Source organism: Symphalangus syndactylus, chromosome 1 (assembly GCF_028878055.3).
Source record: "Symphalangus syndactylus isolate Jambi chromosome 1, NHGRI_mSymSyn1-v2.1_pri, whole genome shotgun sequence".
NCBI classification, from domain to species: domain Eukaryota; kingdom Metazoa; phylum Chordata; class Mammalia; order Primates; family Hylobatidae; genus Symphalangus; species Symphalangus syndactylus.
The window spans coordinates 43,926,655-43,945,031 of NC_072423.2; the positions used below are offsets into that span (position 1 = coordinate 43,926,655).

General features: G+C 37.7%; 1 protein-coding gene across 3 annotated transcripts in view; it reads left to right on the forward strand.

Moving 5' to 3' along the window:
* Positions 1-13,092, forward strand: part of RIT2 (Ras like without CAAX 2) — a 403,073-nt gene extending 389,981 nt beyond the window's left edge. For 2 of the 3 annotated variants that reach the window (XM_055233633.2, XM_063645964.1), the window contains one exon: positions 12,599-13,092. In XM_055233633.2, the coding sequence (XP_055089608.1) occupies positions 12,599-12,826 (228 nt within the window). In that variant the 3' untranslated portion in view covers positions 12,827-13,092. The remainder of the gene's footprint in view (positions 1-12,598) is intronic. The other variant, XM_063646038.1, reaches the window with a different exon arrangement.
* The last annotated feature ends 5,285 nt before the right edge of the window (positions 13,093-18,377 follow it).

Below are 18,377 nucleotides of genomic sequence, written 5' to 3' on the forward strand. Positions count from 1 at the left end.
CTGGCTACACCATTTAATTTATTATGTCCTGCTTTTCTCTCCATTCAATCAATATCTCTCCAGAACAGCAAGAGAGAGAAAACCTATTACATTTCCAGAGTAGGCACTCAAGAAATAGGCTTTTTAAAAATTACTTATTTGATGGGTTCCTAACAAATTTCATACAGATCTGAATAAATTAGATGTCTAAACTCACTAATTTCCTCTGATTGTGCTCTTACTCACTTCTTCTTCCTTGTGCTCTGGTCTAAACCATATTAACTACTGATGATCCCACAAAAGCACCATGATCACTTCTGTCTTAGGCCTTTCTTAGTCCCTTTACTGAGACTCCTTCCTGTTCCCCCAACATCTCACCTCCCCTCACCAACCTAAATAATTACTACTTGCCATTCAGGTGTAAGATTACAGCTCCCTGTCTCAGGAAGCTGAGAACCACCAAGACAGGGCTGGGCATTACTTATAAATGACACCACAGTGCTGTACCCTGTGCTAGCCACTGTTTTGATCTGAGATTTCCTTTTAATTTATCTATTTGTCTAAATCGACAACAAACTCCTCTGTTTATTATAGCCTCAGCTGTATTCTCATGGCCTGGGTTCCAGTGATGTCATCCACAAATAAGGAGCCCTCTTAAGTGCCAGTCACTTTGCTGGAGATCAGGTACAGAGATGAACAAAACAGACACATTTTCAGCAATAACTAAGCTTACTTTATACTGATGGGTGATGAAAAATACATATAGGCAAATCAGTGAGATGAATTCAGATAGTAATTAAGTGCCCTTCCTATCAACAAAATAAGAGTAATGGGATGGCATTAGTGGGGATGTGTGAGAAAGCTTTTGAGAGGATGGTCAGGCAAGGTGTCTCAGTGGAGGTGATATTTCAGCTGGGACTTGAAGAAAACAGTCAGGAGGAGACATTTGGGGAGCACATTTCAGGCAGAGGAAACAACAACTGCAAATATTTGAAGGCAAGAAGATTTTGTACTGAGCATGTATCGAATATGATGGGATATAATCAATGAGGGAGAGTGGTATGAATCAGGCTTGGGGAAACAGACAGAGATAATACCATGTAGAATTTGTAGGTCATGGTGAGAAGTAGAAAAAATTATAAACAGGACTAAAATGTGATCTAAAAGAAGTTAAAATTTCCTCTGTCTTCTTTTCAGACAGTGAACAGACAAACCAAAAACATATTTATTGGGAGTACACAGTATACTAGGAACTATATAAGTGCCTTTCATGTAATAGCTCATTGAATCCTATTACCAATTCTATGAAGTAGAATTTTATGAGGAAATTAAACCACAGTCTAAGCAATTCTCTGAGAATTCATGGCTAAAAAGTGGTGTAGCCAGGATTTAGATCCTAGTAATGTGATTCCAGAACCTACCCACTGTAGCACAATTGTAGGCATTTGCTGAAGCCCACAATATAGCAAAAATACAGTTGAGGGCAATATCCTGGCCTCTGAAATTTCAATTTTATGAACTCATTATAATGGACTCTGTGGTCTCCAGTGACTGTTTATTTGGTGTCATTTTCATCATCATCCAAATTAAATAATGAGCACCTGCCACTGCAAAGTGTGTGGCTTGCTTATTGTGTGGCACAATGAGGATTAAGATAAGACAAAATATGATTTCTGTCCAGCTGCCTTGCGTTTGGTTGGTGAAATCAAACAACTAAGCCCTATGAACTTCTCAAGGATGATAAGTTGCACAGCAAAGCAGAGGCCACCAAGGTCACCATAGACTGACTGCACTGTCTGTAAAGCTTTGAGTAGGTCTGGAAGAAGTGAGAGAGAAGAAAGATGAAACACTTTCCAGATGGGGGGAAAAAAGCAATATGCAAAGGCATAAAAATATGTGTTGAGGAATGTTGGGCTCTACTGTGTAAAATGTACTCCACGTTCTAAAGAGACCTACACACAAGCATGCAACCAAACTGCCTCTGTTAACTCCTACTCTTGCCTTTCCCCAATCCACACTCCTTACCAGTCTAAGAACCCAGGTGGAAATCTGAGTTTTTGATACCAAGACCAGGAGTTCTTTTCCTTCTGCCTACCACAAAGAAGGCAAGGAAGACTCTTGCCCTTCTCCTTTACAATACAAGAGAAGGAGGCTCCAAAATAATCCCTCCTAAAAGAGGGAAGTGCTAAGAAGTTACTGACATCTCCTCACCAGTTGAGTTTTTACTTAGTTTGCAGACTTGTTCACTCATCTAAAAAACATAATTGGGGAAAAATAGCAGAGCAGATAGAGCACTCTTGGAAGGAACACCCTATAAGCACACTCTGATCTGTCAAGAATGGTTTTCCATGTGTCAGTGACTGCGGCTAAGGGTGGGACATCTTGCCAGTGCTTTGCTTTGTTTTGCTTTTCCCGGAAGGAGTTTCAGATAACATGTAAGCATTTACCTTTAAATAGAAAATGATATTTTTAAAGTAACTCTCATATTAAATAAGTGAATAAATCGTTTAATAAATCAAAAGCACTTTCACTAGAACTGGTCAAGAAAACTGGCAAGGCCGTTAATATTATTAAAACTGATCAAAATCAATTATACAACTAAACAAAATGAAAATAGAAAAATTCAAGTTCGGGCCACTTTTCCTTCAAGTTAGCAAATAAGATGTGTTGTTCACAAATTTCCCAGGAAATTTTGATTCCTGCTACTTTGATGATGTAGACTGCATAATGAAAATTAATAGCTCCATGGGAAATAATGGAGTGAAACACTTACAAGAAGATATTAAAAATATAAAATAAATCCAAAGAGTTTGCTGTATGCACTAAGCATTTTAACAGCACCCAGTAGCATAACCACTAAGATTTTTGCTTGCAAACTTCTGTTGGAAGAGCCAGACCCATCTTTCTGCCAATCTCCCTCACTCTCTCACTCAAGGTTAGCAATTATAGCAAAGCAGTGTCAGAGTTTCCTTTTGTGTTGCTAGGAATTATATAGCTTATTAGGCAACCACCATTACCCTGGCTACCTTTACAATAATTTAATTTAATTTAATTTATTGTATTGTATTTTTACCGAGCTCAGGTAAAAGATAAAAATATGCAGAGAGCTAGAAAGCTCCTGAAGTCAGCAGATTGTTGGGACTGAAAGTCTAATTGGCCAGGATGCTTGCCACTTCCCACTAGCAGCTGGGCTGGACTAGAACAGGCTCTGCCTGCCTTTTTGCCCCAGTGGTCTCATCAACCCCCCATGCAGCTGTGGCTGTGTTCTAATGCCTCCTCTGGCACATGGGAAATAGCATTTCAGGGAGTACCTGGCGTATTACACAGTGATCTTCTTTGGTGAAAAAGGTCATATATATTAAAAAGATGGCACCCCTGGGTTATTGAAATTTTCTCTTACTTGTATGAAACATTTTTCTTTATTCCTTCTTTTCTGCCATTGCTTTCTAAGGCCTCCTGGTGGCACATTAAATCAAAAACCTTCCTTCTTTGCAGTTGAGGGGCACTGTGGTATAATGATATCTGCATCAATTGCTTCTTACCCCTAAAATAATCTCTCTGCAACATTTCTTCCCCACCCCCACCCCTGGCGTGTTTCTGCATTTATTAAAAAATTAACTTTTCATGTAAATGCAATATAAAATATTGTGTGCCATTTGTTTACTATTTAAGAATTATTTTAAGTTGTAAAACCTCACATCAGAACAATCAGCTAAATATGTACAGAATCCTAGCACAAGAAACTGTAAAGGTTTCCCCATGAGAGATAGCAAGAAAGAAGGGAAGCGGTGCTTAATGGAAGATAGTAGAACTTGATGGATATTTTACTTAATTAGATGTGTGACCTTGAACCATTTCCTAACCACTGCTTAACCTTTCTGAGCCTGAAACTCCTCATTTGAAAAATAAGAAAATTTAATTCCTTTCTACCATTGTGCTTCTTTCTTAGGAGTTACTATATAAAGTAGATGAATATTGATGAATATTCAATATTTAATTTTACTTAAAATTTAATTTTACTTAAAATTCAGATAGACAAGATATCTTATGCTAAAAGAATATGTTAATTACCTTAGTTTTCAATTCTAATATGGAAGCTGTTACTTCTTGTAATACATTCTAGTTCCAAACTAGTCAGACCACCACTATGGTCCTAAAAATTATTCCCTATGATGCTGTTGCAATATGGCCTTCAAATGGACCTTCAAATGGACCATAATAGTAAGCATAAAACCCAGAAATCTATAAAAATTAATATTTTGGGGCTTGGTTTTTTGACATGTTTGGACTCAAATTCTTGCATTAAATTTATGGCATATAAATTTCAAGCTCAAAGGTAGGTATGACAAATATATGGTTTGTCAATATTAGTATGAGATGAAATTTTCTTAAAACATGAAAATGTATTTTCTTGAAACATAAAACTTTATTGTTAAAGTATGCTTTCACTTTTGGTATTTTTCTTAAAACATAAAAACTATGTCACTGATCTAATAATAATTTTTAAGGAAATATAGAAAAGATTAAATATTTTACTAAGTATAATTTCCATTTAGATATTATAGCAAATGTGAAAATTAATGTTATTATTCCATTAGATAGCACAGAATTAATATTTTGATAATAAATCTAAGATCATGTGCAACTACATTTTATGCTTTGAATTAGATGGTCCATGATTCCTACATTACTTATCAAAGTAATGAATAGTCACAATTTACGTATACTTCAGCCTGCTACAAAAAATAAAATATTCACTTATATCATTTATTAAAGGTGCTGTTTTGCTGTATATCATTCCAACAAGAACATTTGCATGGGATTTCTTTACTAATTTTATTTCTGGTCGAGCTTGATTATCATATTGGACTTTTAACTGAATTTTGATGTCCCTAATGATTTATTTGTGATGCTTACATTTTAACCATTAGGAATTATTTTATAAATGTAGGTATGCATTTGTATAAAATATGCATGTGTATATCTATATATGTACTATAGATATACAACTAAACATATTTTTTCAAATGCTTAAAAAATTTATGGATTTAGCTAAAGACTTAACTTCAATCCTTCTCTACTTCTACTCTTCTTAAAGAAAAATTACCTTTCTATGTTGGTGGAAATAACTCCTATACATGTTGGTCAAAAATAATCCAAAATGATAACTCAATGTCAGGGCACCATTGACAGCACCTTAATTTCTCCACTGATTTGGAATGATATCCCAATAATACAAAAAGCTTCCATAGATATGTTGATCTTTTTCCAGGTTCTCTATTGCACTGTAGTAAGATTATTTGTCTAACCCTTAACTAATGCCCCACGCCTGAACCCTTATAGGTTTACAGATGGCCTTAATCAAGTGAGACCAACATTATTGTTACTATTCTTCTTCCTACCTCCTTCTTATTAGAATTCAAATATTTATTTTCTATTTGTGCCTTTATTCTTCTCTGTGAATTTTATTATCCCTGTATGACATCCTATGATTCAAAAGTTTTCAGGGTTTGAATGTATCTTCATTGAAATTATACACTAATTTGAAATGATTTATTATCTTTATGATATTGAACCTTCGAACCAAAAACTAATACAAGTCTACAATTTGTCATCTGATTGGTTAGATTTAGATAAAAATCCAAACTAATATGATAAGTAAAAGTTTTTCTTAATGTATTTGTTAGCATAACCTAACCAGACTCAACTCATTTTTTGTGACAAAGCATGATTTGATGTGATCTGAGTTGATTTAGAGATCTTACATATCCTATTTGCTGTGAATGATGCAATATTTAGATACAGAAATAGTACTATACTGGAGGACAAAATTATGCTCCAAATTCAAAGGGAGTGCTGCATGTTTTACAATGCATTTATTTAATTGAGTGTTTAATTGCAGTTTCATATAAAGCAGACAAATTATAAGTATAGAGCTTCATGAATTACAACAACATGAACTCACCTAAAATCACCATATTGGTTAATAATGGAAGATTATTAAAGGCACCCAGAAAACTTTCTTGTATCTCCTTCCAAAGAAACACTATACTGACTCCTAACACTAAACAATAGTTTTTCTGTTTTTAACCTCTCGAAAAATGTAATTGTGTAATGTGTTAATGTAAAAATAGAGAGAACTGGATGTGGGGTAAATGGGAATTATATGTTGCCATATTCCGTAAATAGAAAATTGTACTAAAATTAAAAATTTACCAACAATGTTCCTTAGGTCTGATTTCTTTCACTCAGCATTGTTATGTTTGTAAGATTTATCTAAGTTGTATATAATAGTATGTCATTTATTTACATTGAACAGCATCATCACATTGTATTAATATATAGCAAATTATTTATCAAGTCTCCTGGCAATAAGGTTTGTGTTGCTTTCGGTGTTTTTGTTTGCTTGTTTTTGCTATTGTGAATAATGTTACTGTAAACAATTTGCATGTCTTTGCTGCATACATCTACACATATTCATCAAAGAAGGCTTCTGGTCATAGAGACAATTATGGGAAAGGTTTTAATCACAAATTTAATTTTTTGTCTAATGTATAGGACAATATAGAATTTCTATTTTTGTGTGTAAGTTTTTGAAAATTATATTTTGGTGGAAATTATTCCTTCATCTAATATTTCTGATATATTGGGACAAACATCATGTTCACATGTTATCTTTTTTATGTTTGTAGTATCTGAAGTGATATACACTATTTCATTCTTAATATTGTTTATTTATGACTTATTTTTCCTCATCACCCTTAATCTGTCTTTTCTGGGCTTTATAAATTTTGACATCTTTATAAAAAGAATTCATGTTTGATTTCATCTTCTCTATTGCATAATTGTTTTCTATTTTATTTATCTGTTTATCATTTCCTTGTTTTTACTTTCTTTAAATTAATTTGCTGAGCTTTCTGGTTACTTTTTGTGGTAAATATTTTGATCATTAAATTTGAGTGTTTATGCTTTTTAAAAACATGCTTGTAATGCTATAAGCATCAGTATGAATAAAGCTATAGATAGTCCTATGTTATGATACAGTGCATTTTTTTTGAAACAGTGCATTTTCATTAGCATTTCATTTCAAATATTTTGAAAATGTTTTTATAATTTCTTTTTTGTCCTATTGACTATTTAGATATATACTTTTTCTCAACTATTTGGGAATTTAGTAGAGTTTTTTAAATTTCTAGATCAATTTCATTTATTTTGGACTATGTTGTAATTTTTATTCTTTGAAATGTTTTGAGATTCACTTTAGGATAAAGTCAATTTTTATAAATGTTCCAAGTTAACTTGAAGAGAATGTGACTTTTTCATTTGTTAGCTATGACATGTTGTATATGTCAATTGGATCAATTGAGTTTGTTTTGTTCAAGTCTCCCATATCCTTACTGAATATTTGCCTGTTAATTTTTTCTTTATTTCTTTACTTACTTTTATTTCAATAGGTTTTGAGGGAACAGTAGGTATTTGGTTGCATGGATAAGTTTTCTCGTGTTGATTTCTGAGATTTTGGTGCATTCATCACCCGAGCAGTGTACACTGGACCCAACGTGTAGCCTTTTATCCACCTACCTCCCTTTCCCCTGAGTCCCCAAAGTCCATTGTATCTTTCTTATGCCTTTGCATTATCATAGCTTAGCTCCCACTTGTTTTCTGGGCTGGTTTCATGTTTTTGCAATTGTGAATTGTGCTGCTGTAAATATGCATATGCAAGTATCTTTTTCATATAATGACTTATTTTCCTCTGGATAGATACGCAGTAGTGACATTGCTGGATCAACTGATAGTTCTACTTTTAGTTCTTTATGGAATCTCCACACTGTTTTACATAGTGTTTATACTAGTTTAAATTCCCACCAGCAGTGTAAAAGTGTTCCCTTTTAACACATCCAGCTAACATCTATTATTGTTTGTTTTTTTGATAATGACCATTCTTGCAGGAGTAAGGTGGTATTGCATGTGGTTTTGATTTGTATTTCCCTGATCATTACTGATGTTGAGTATTTTTTCATATTTTTGTTGGTCATTTGTATATCTTCTTTTGAGAATTGTCTATTCAGTTCCTTAGCCCATTTTTTGATGGGATTGTTTGTTTTATTTTTGCGGATTTCTTTCAGTCTCTTGTAGATTGTGGATATTAGTCTTTGGTCAAATGTATAGACTGTGGTGATTTTCTTCCACTCCGTGGATTTTCTTCCACTATGTGTGATTGCAAAGATTTTCTCCCACTCTGTGGGTTGTTCACTTACTCTGCTGATTGTTTATTTTGATATGCAGAAACTTTTTAGTTTAATTAAGTCCCAAGTATTTATCTTTGTTTTTGTTGCATTTGCTTTTGGGTTCTTGCTCATGAAGTATTTGCCTAAGCCAATGTCTAGAAGGATTTTTCCAGTGTTATCTTCTATAATTCTTATGTTTTCAGATCTTAGATTTAAGTCCTTTATCTATCTTGAGTTGATTTTTGTATAAGGTGAGACGTGAAGATACAGTTTCATTCTTCTACATGTGGCTTGCCAATTATCCTAACACCACTTGTTGAGTAGGGTGTCCTTTCCCCACTTTATGTTTTTGTTTGCTTTATCAAAGATCTCTTGGCTGTTAGTATTTGGCTTTATTTCCGGGTTCTCTATTCTATTCCATTTATCTATATGCCTATATACCAGTACCATGCTGTTTTGGTGACTATGGCCTTATAGTATAGTTTCAATGTAATGTGATGCCTCCAGATTTTTTCTTTATGCTTAGTCTTACTTTGGCTATGTGCTCTCCTTTTTGCTTCCATATGAGTTTTAGGATTGTTTTTTCTAGTTCTGTGAAGAATGACAGTGGTTTTTTGATGGAAATTGCATTTATAGATTGCTTTTGGCAGCATGGTCATTTTCACAGTATTGATTCTACCCATCCATGAGCATGGGATGTGTTTTCATTTGCTTATGTCGTCTATGATTTCTTTGAACAGTGTTCTGTAGTTTTCCTTGTAGAGGTCTTTCACCTCCTTGGTTAGGTATATTCTTAAGTATTTTATTTATTTATTTAGCAGCCATTGTAAAACACGTTGTCTTATTGATTTGATTCTCAGCTTGGTCACTGTTGGTATATAGCAGAGCTACTGATTCATGTATATAAATTTTGTAACCTGAAATTTGCTGAATTCATTTATCTAGGAGCTTTTTGGAAGAGTCTTTAGAGTTTTCTAGGTATACAATTATATCATCAGGAAATTGCATCAGTTTTACTTCCTCCTCACCAGTTTGAATGTCCTTTATTTCTTTCTCTTGTCTGATTGTTCTGGCTAGGACTTCCAGTACTATGTTGAATAGAAGAGATGGGAGTGGGCATCCTTGTCATGTTCACGTTCTCAGGGGAAATGCTTTCAACTTTTCCCCATTCAGTGCTACATTGGCTGTGAGTTTTTAATAGATATCTTTTATTACAGTAAGGCAGGTCTATTCTATGCCAATTTTTCTGAGGGTTTTAATCACAAAGGGATGCTGGATTTTGTCAAATGCTTTTTCTGCATCTATTGAGATTATCATGTTATTTTTGCTTTAAATTTTGTTTTTGTTATGTCCTTTCCTGGATTTTGTATTAGGGTTATACTGGCTTCATATAATGATTTAGAGAGGATTCCCTCTTTCTGTCTCTTGTGTACTAGTGTCAATAGGATTGTTACCAGTTCTTTCAATTGCTGAGAGAGACACATTAAAATATCTCACTAAACTTTTGGATTTTATTTTGTCAACTTTTAAAATTTAAACTGAGACTATATTTTTAGTACATAAGAATTAATATAATGTCTTCCTTTATTATTAGAAAATATTCCTCTTTTGCTCAAATAATGCTCTATTTTTAATTACTGTCTACTTTGATATTTAAACTATAGCAACTTTCTTCATGTGTAAATTTCCATTCAAATTTCACTTTCTGTATCTTTACATATAAGGTACTGAAACTGCAAGTGATTTTTGTAAAATCTGGTTGGACAGTCTTTGTCTTTTAAAATTGGAGACTGTAATGCATTTATATTGACTGTGGTCAGTTGAATGATTCTTTTAAAATTCTGTGTTTTCTCTCCACTCTTGTCATGCTTCAATGTGAGTTGAGCATATGTCCTGCCTCATTGACTTTAGGTTTCTCCATGTGTCATTTGGCCCCTGGGATATAGATAAAATAATTCCTGCCTCCTGTGCATCTGCTCTATATTATGGGAATATCATTTCCCAGATAAGAGGGGCTCTCTTAGCCTGAGTCCCAAAATAAGAGGATAAGAAGAATATACCAGAACCCACCTGACAGCCTGGAGCAGAGCTGCCAAAAATCTACTCCTTAGCTGCTAAAAAGCAGTGTAGCAACAAAACAAAGCAAAACAAAACAAAAAATATTTTGCAAGCCACAAAGGCCTTTAGGCTGTATTAATATAAGTGTAACCTAATGAAAGCCAATAAATATAGAAAATAGTTCCAGAACTGTTGTGTTGCTATACAAAATGTAAAATATGAGTCATTAGCTTCTGGGTGGGGAAAATTCTTACAGGTGACCGAAAAATAAATGGTAACCCATGTTATACAGTGTCATACCATTTGGTAAGATTATCACTTGTGATAACTTGAAAATCAGGGAAGTTACTTAATAAACATAACTTTGCTCAGTTGCTGGCAAGTCAGAATGTTATTAGCTTTAGTTGATTGTTTTTGCTGCATTTCTTAAGTTATTTTAAGATAGAAATGAGCTAAAAAAATTGGCATGTTTATCAGTAGGAATGAAAAAAATAAAATAAAGAGAGAGAATCCAGACATGTTTTATCTCATAGGGTTAAAATGTGACAAGTTACTCATCTCTGTTTAACAGCCACTAGTGAGATCAATCTATCACAGACTAGAGTGAAGAACCTGTCTTTGCTGTCTTTGAGATCAGATAGACTTGATAGATTTTTACACCCCAGCTCAGCCACTTACTAACCATATGATGTGTTGTAACAGTTTAAAAAGTTGGTTTCTGCCCTGATTACAAACAATTGCAAAATGTCAACAGCTTAAAATAACGAAGGTTTTTTTTTCTTAGCTATGACACATATCCAACATGAGTGAGCTGGGAGGTCTATTTATTATTCAGAGTCCTGGTAACTCAGGATTCTGGACTGATAATCTGGTAGGGCTTTATGGGATCACTAAATTTTGAGTAGGAATGTTAGTACCAGCCACAGGAACATAGAATCCACTGTGCTAATATATGTGTATAATTTATCTTTATACTTTAGTTAATATTTATTCAACCCTGGGTAATTTTGTTGATCATTCTTTAAACTCTTCTAATACTGCTAACGGTGATGTGGGTACCAGAAGCTGTAGTAGATACTAAGGGAATGATAAGTGAGACAGACATGGTCCCTGGCCTCAGTCAGTTTATGATTTCTGGAGATCCATTACAACAGCATGAACCACAGCATGGGTAAGTGCCACCAAAGACTTATGCAGTGTCAAACCTGCTCTGGAATACTTGGCTAGAGACTTATTTACCCATAATGGTGGTGTTTGCTTTTCATTTTCTTTTGATAGATTATTATTTTTTAATTTTATGACAACTCCATCTCTTCAACTTATTCTTAAGTGAAAGCTCTGGACTATAATAACAACCAACATTTATAGAGCTTTAAACATGTGCCCAGCATGCGCCTCTTCTAGATGATCTCACTTAACCCTAACAAAGAGGTTTTGAGGTAGGTATTAATATCTTATGTTGAGGAAATTGGGAAAAAAAGTCAAAAAAATTATCCAAGTTTGCAAAGGTAAAATGTAGTTGAACTGGTACTTGGAACAAAGCAGATTTAATATAAAGCTATTCTTTGACCACTTTGCTATGTTCCTTTTTTGAATTCTGGAGAGCTGATTTCTAGTTCAATTTTTTAATCAGTTGTCCTTTCAAGGATTCAAATTTCTCATTTGTCCTTCAAATTCTAAAATTCTAGGATTCTCTCTTAAAACAAATTCTCACATTGCTATATATTTTTAAATGTAACTGAGGTCCACAGTTTCATGCGCTTCCATGTGAAGGGACCACTAAACAGGCTTTGTGTGAGCAATAAAGCTTTTAATCACCTGGGTGCAGGCGGGCTGAGTCCAAAAAGAGAGTCAGCAAAGGGAGATAGGGGTGGGGCCATTTTATAAGATTTGGGTAGGTAAAGGAAAATTACAGTCAAAGGGGGTTTGTTCTCTGGCGGACAGGAGTGGGGGCTGCAAGGTGCTCAGTGGGGGAGTTTTTGAGCCAGGATGAGCCAGGAAAAGGACTTTCACAAAGTAATGTCATCACTTAAGGCAAGGACTGGCCATTTTCACTTCTTTTCCGGTGGAATGTCATCAGTTAAGGCAAGGACCGGCCATTTTCACTTCTTTTCTGGTGGAATGTCATCAGTTAAGGCGGGGCAGGGCATTTTCATTTCTTTTGTGTTTCTTCAGTTACTTCAGGCCATCTGGGCTTATACGTGCAAGTCACAGGGGATGCGATGGCTTGGCTTGGGCTCAGAGGCCTGACACACAGCTCTAGTAGAGAACCTATTTTTAATTGAAGAGTCTTTCACTTTCTGTATTTTTAATATTATTTGTTTTTTCCTTAGGTTTCTACAGAAGAAGGCTTGAGTCTTGCCCAAGAATATAATTGTGGTTTTTTTGAGACCTCTGCAGCCCTCAGATTCTGTATTGATGATGCTTTTCATGGCTTGGTGAGGGAAATTCGCAAGAAGGAGTCCATGCCATCCTTGATGGAAAAGAAACTGAAGAGAAAAGACAGCCTGTGGAAGAAGCTAAAAGGCTCTTTGAAGAAGAAGAGAGAAAATATGACATGATATCTCTGCTTTTGAGTTCCTCACTCTCTCTGAATTTTATTAGTTGGACAATTCCATATGTAGCATTCTGCTTCAATATTCTCTCTGTGTGTGTCTCTCTCTCTTTAAATATCTGCCCGTAGGTAAAAGCAAGATCTGCATAACTGTACCTCTTGAGATAGTTTTGTTTTGCCTTTAACAGTTGGATGGATTTTGTCAATCAGCTGGATATGCTGTTTAGTTTTTACAATATATTACTAAATAAAATTGACATTCCAATTGCCTCATTTCCCTTTAAAGAGTCTAGCTTCATTTGGTATGCTGTCTGGTTATAAAGGAAATATGCAAAATTGCAGCCAGAATGATAAAAGGCTCAGGGGATCTGCCTTTGCCTGATAACACTAGTTGTTTGCATTTCAGGAATCTCAGTAAATAATGAAGAAGCTCGGAAATAATTCAGAGCAGAAATCTGCAGCCTGGTCTTTTCTTAATTGTAGAAGTCATGGTGCTTCTTCTTGAATGCTCCAGAGATAAACCTTACAGGAATTATTCATAATAGGAACTGGTTTGGGGTCATTGGAGAGCTGAAATAAAATATCTGTGTATTTACAGTGCTCTGCCCCAGTTAAGCTGTAGCAAAATTATCACAGTGAAGGCACTGGGCTGTGGCAAAAGGATATTGTCTCTGTAGTGGGAAGAGAGAAGCCACTATGAATTTGGTGGTTCATATGCTCATTAAAGGATGCTTTGCTCCCCCCATTGAGGAGTCCTTCTTAGGGCTGCTTCACCTGCATCAGGACTATTTGTAGGGTATGAGGCTTGATGGCTCCGGAGACCCTGTGAGCTCCCTATATTGCCAAAATCTCCTCTCTTCCCTTATATTAAATGCTACCAGAGGCTTTTCTCTTGTTTGTTTTACAATGGCTCATCATGTAAAATGAAATTGCCCATTCACTCATTTTTTCCCATTGTGTGAATTGGTTTATTAAATTCAAGTTCAGAAAATACACTACCAGAGAGCAAGGTTCTGAATGTTTAATAGGCAAGCATGAAGAAGAAAACCATAAAGCTAAGCATGAGATGGAATCCATCAAGCCCATCTTCATGGGCTAAGGACAGTTTTTAATCATTAATTGGGGAAGAAGAGGGATGAGGGGCATAGTTTTCATGCGTGTCCGTGTGAAGAGACCACCAAACAGGCTTTCTGTGAGCAATAAAGCTGTTTATTTCACCTGGGTGCAGGCGGACTGAGTCCGAAAAGAACACAATGGAAAGAAAATGAGAGGTTCTAAGAGGCGGGCTAGTGGCTTATGCTATAGCATAGCCTGCCTTTGCTGGTGTGTGGCGATTAGGCCTGGTGGAACTGCCATCAATAAATCAAGCGTGATCAGGGTGAGGAACAGGAAAGAAGGAAATATGGGGAAATGGGGTGAATGTCAGGTGGATCAGAGAGATACAGTCATGGGGGTCAGGTGTGGTATCAGGAATAATGTGGGAGGCCGGATTGAAGTCTGGGCCAGGAACAATTGTAATTGTGGGACTTAATGAAGAGTGAGTACAGCTGAAGGAGCTGGGAAGCAGAAAGTATATGCGTCAGGTGTGAGGAAGAAAATAGATTTTGGAAGTTGTGAGAAATGTAGAGAGTGAATTGAGCATAGTTCGTGATTTTTAAGGCCTCTAAAAGTATTAAAGCAGCGGCAGCTGCTGCACACAGACATGAAGGCTAGGCTAAAACAGTAAGGTCAAGTTGTTTGGACAGAAAGGCTACAGGGTGTGGTCCTGGCTTTTGTGTAAGAATTCTGACCGCACTAACCATGCCTAGGAAGGAAAGGAGTTGTTGTTTTGTAAGGGATTGAGGTTTAGGAGATTAATCAGACACAATCAGCAGGGAGAGCATGTGTGTTTCAATGAGAATTATGCCGAGATAGGTAACAGATGAGGATGAAATTTGGGCTTGACTGAAGTAATGGGGGCTATCTGTGAAGCCTTGCGGCAGTACAGCCCAGGTAATTTGCTGAGCCTAATGGGTGTCAGGGTCAGTCTAAGTAAAGCGAAGAGAGGCTGGGATGAAGGGTGCAAAGGAATAGTAAAGAAAGCATGTTTGAGATCCAGAACAGAATAATGGGTTGTAGAGGGAGGTACTGAGGATAGGAGAGTATATGGGTTTGACACCATGGGGTGGATAGGCAAACAATCTGGTTGATAAGGCGCAGATTCTGAACTAACCTGTAAGCCTTGGCTGGTTTTAGCACACGTGAAATGGGGGAATTGTAAGGGGAGTTTATAGGCCTTAAAAGGCCATGCTGTAGCAGGCAAGTGGTAACAGGCTTCAATCTTTTTAAAGCGTGCTGTGGGATGGGATATTGGCATTGAGGGGGGTAAGGGTGATTAGGTTTTAATGAGGTTGTAAGGGGTGCATGATCAGTCGTCAAGGAGGGAGTAGAGTATCTTATACATGTGGATTAAGGTGGGGGGATATGAGAGGAGGATGTGAAGGAGGCTTTGAACTGGGGAAAAGGGCAGCAATTAGGTGTGGCTGTAGTCCAGGAAGTCAGGGAAGTAGATAATTTAGTTAAAATGTTTTGGCCTAATAAGGGAACTGGGCAGGTGGGGATAACTAAAAAGGAGTGCTTAAAAGAGTGTTGTCTAAGTTGGCACCAGAGTTGGGGAGTTTTAAGAGGTTTAGAAGCCTGGCTGTCAATAACCACAACAGTTATGGAGGCAAGGGAAACAGGCCTTTGAAAAGAAGGTAATGTGGGGTGGGTAGCCTCCATATTGATTAAGAAGGGGACGGGCTTACTTTCCACTGTGAGAGTTACCCAGAACACCTGTAATGATCTTGTAGGCTTCCAAGGTGATCGGGCAGTGTCAGTCTTCAGCTGCTAAGCCGAGAAGATCCGGGAAGCAGTCAGTCAGAGAGCCTTGAGCCAGAGTTCCAGCGGCTCTGGGAGTGGCTACCAGGTGAGTTGAACAGTCCGATTTTAAGTGGGGTCCTGCACAGATGGGATGTGGCTTAGGAGGAATCCCAGACTGTGGGCATTCCTTGGCCCAGTGGCCAGATTTCTCGCACTTGTAGAAGCTCCTGGGGGAGGAGGTTCTGGAGGAACCCCTGGCAGCTGCAGTTCGGGCATTTGGAGTTCTTATGTGCTGGAGATGTGGCTGGGGTTTGTCTCACAGTGGAGGCAAGGAATTTCAACTCAGAAATACATTGCTACTTGGCTGCCTCTACTCTATTGTTGTACACCTTGAAGGTGAGGTTAACTAAGTCCTGTAGTGGAGTTTGAGGGCTGGAATTTAATTTTTGGAGTTTTATTTAAAGTCAGGAGCAGATTGAGTAATAAAATGTATATTGAGAATAAGATGGCCTTTTGACCTTTTAGGGTCTAGGGCTGTAAAGCATCTCAGGGTTGCTGCCGAACAAGCCATGAACTGGGCTGGGCTTTTCATATTTGATGAAAGAGACTAAAGGCTAACTGATTTGGGAGAGGTTGGATAAAGAAAAAGGAGCATTAACCTTGACTATGCCTTTAGCTTCAGCCACCTTTATAAGAGGAAATTGCTGAGCAGGTGGGGGAGGGCTAGTCGCGGAACGAAACTGTAAGCCAGACCAGGTGTGAGGGGGGAGGTAATAAAAAGATTATAGGGTGGAGGAGCAGAGGCTGAGGAAGAATTTGGGACCCAGCTCGGCCTGGCGAGGAGCAGCCTGGGGAGGAGGGGAGAGGTCAGATGGGTCTGTAGAAAAGAAAGATTAGAAAGACTCAGCGATGTTTGGGATTGGGACTGAGGGGAGAGGTGGGAGGGAAAGAAGGAAGATTTGGGATGAGTTGCATTAGGCACAGAGACTAGAGAGGCACTGATATGTAAAAGAATGCCTGGACATCAGGCATCTCAGACCGTTTGCCCATTTTATGACAAGAATTATTTAGATCTTGCAGGATGGAAAAATTGAAAGTGCCGTTTTCTGGCTATTTGGAACAACTGTCGAGTTTGTATTGGGGTCAAGTGGCATTGCAGAAGAAAATAAGGCATTTAGGTTTTAGGTCAGGTGTGAGTTAAAGAGGTTTTAAGTTCTTGAGAGCACAGGCTAAGGGAGAAGAAGGAGGAATGGAGGGTGGAAGGTTGCCTATGATGAAGGAGGCAAGTTTAAAGAACAGGGAGAGTAGAGACACGGAGGGAAGCTGTTCGGGGGTTCTTACCCTCCAGAAAAGCGGAAAAGGGTCGGGATGTAGAAATAAGGGATCAGGGTGCAGAGATATGAGGTTGGGGCATGGAAATAAGGGATTGGGGTGCAGAGATATAAGAGGTTGGGGTACTTGCCTCTCCACCAGAAAAGTGGGACTTGCCGCTAAGGGTGAAGGAGAAGGGGTTGAGGGGTTCTTGCCCTTGCTCCAGAAAAGCAGAGAAGGGGTAGAGACATGGAGAGAAGGGGTTGGAGTACTTGCCCCTCCCCCAGAAAAGCGAGACTCGCTGCTAAGGGTGAAGGACCAAGGTAGGTGTCCCTGCATGGTCTGACACCTCTGAAACTTGGGTGAATAATCAGAGAGGAATCCCTGCAATGGTTAAACACCAAGGGAAGCCTGCCTTCCCAGTCCATGACTGGCGCCGGAGTTTTGGGTCCACGGATAAATCGTGTCTCCTTTGTCTCTACCAGAAAAATGAAAGGAACTGAAATTAAGAGAAGGGAGAGATTGAAGTGCGGTGCCAAGATTGAAAGGAGAAAGAGGTTGAGGGATAGTGAGGGAGATTGGAGAAGAGAGTAAAAAGAGGCCACTTACTGGATTTGAAATTGGTGAGATGTTTCTTGGGCTGATCGGTCTGAGGACCTGAGGTTGCAGGTGGACCTTTCTTACGGAGCAAAGAGCAGGAGGACAGGGGATTGATCTCCCAAGGGAGGTCCCCCGATCCGAGTCACAGCACCAAATTTCATGCGCATCTGTGGGAAGAGACCACCAAACAGGCTTTGTGTGAGCAATAAAGTTGTTTATTTCACCTGGGTGCAGGCGGGCTGAGTCAGAAAACAGAGTCAGCGAAGGGAGATAGGAGTGGGGCCGTTTTATAGGATTTGGGTAGGTAAAGGAAAAAGGGGCATTGTTCTCTGGTGGGCAGGAGTGGGGGTCACAAGGTGCTCAGTAGGGGAGATTTTTGAGCCAGGATGAGCCAGGAAAAGGAATTTCACAAGACAGTGTCATCAGTTAAGGCAGGAAGAGGCCATTTTCACTTCTTTTGTGGTGGAATGTCATCAGTTAAGGCAGGAACCGGCCATCTGGATGTTGTGTACCTGCATGTCACAGGGGATATGATGGCTTAGCTTGGGCTCAGAGGCCTGACAATAGTTATCATTCAATATTCAATCATTTATTCTTCTTTATTCACAATGCCTCTGGTACTTGAGAATTCAGAAATGAATCACTCAGACATGGGCCCTGTAGCTTAACATTTACCTATGAGTTTCTCTCCACTGAAAGAACAATGAGATTACAAATTCTCAGACAAGAAAAAGACATTTTACATAGTGATACAGATACAGCTAAAAGAGAATTTAGGGATTATCATTTTTTAGATGCTGAACCGG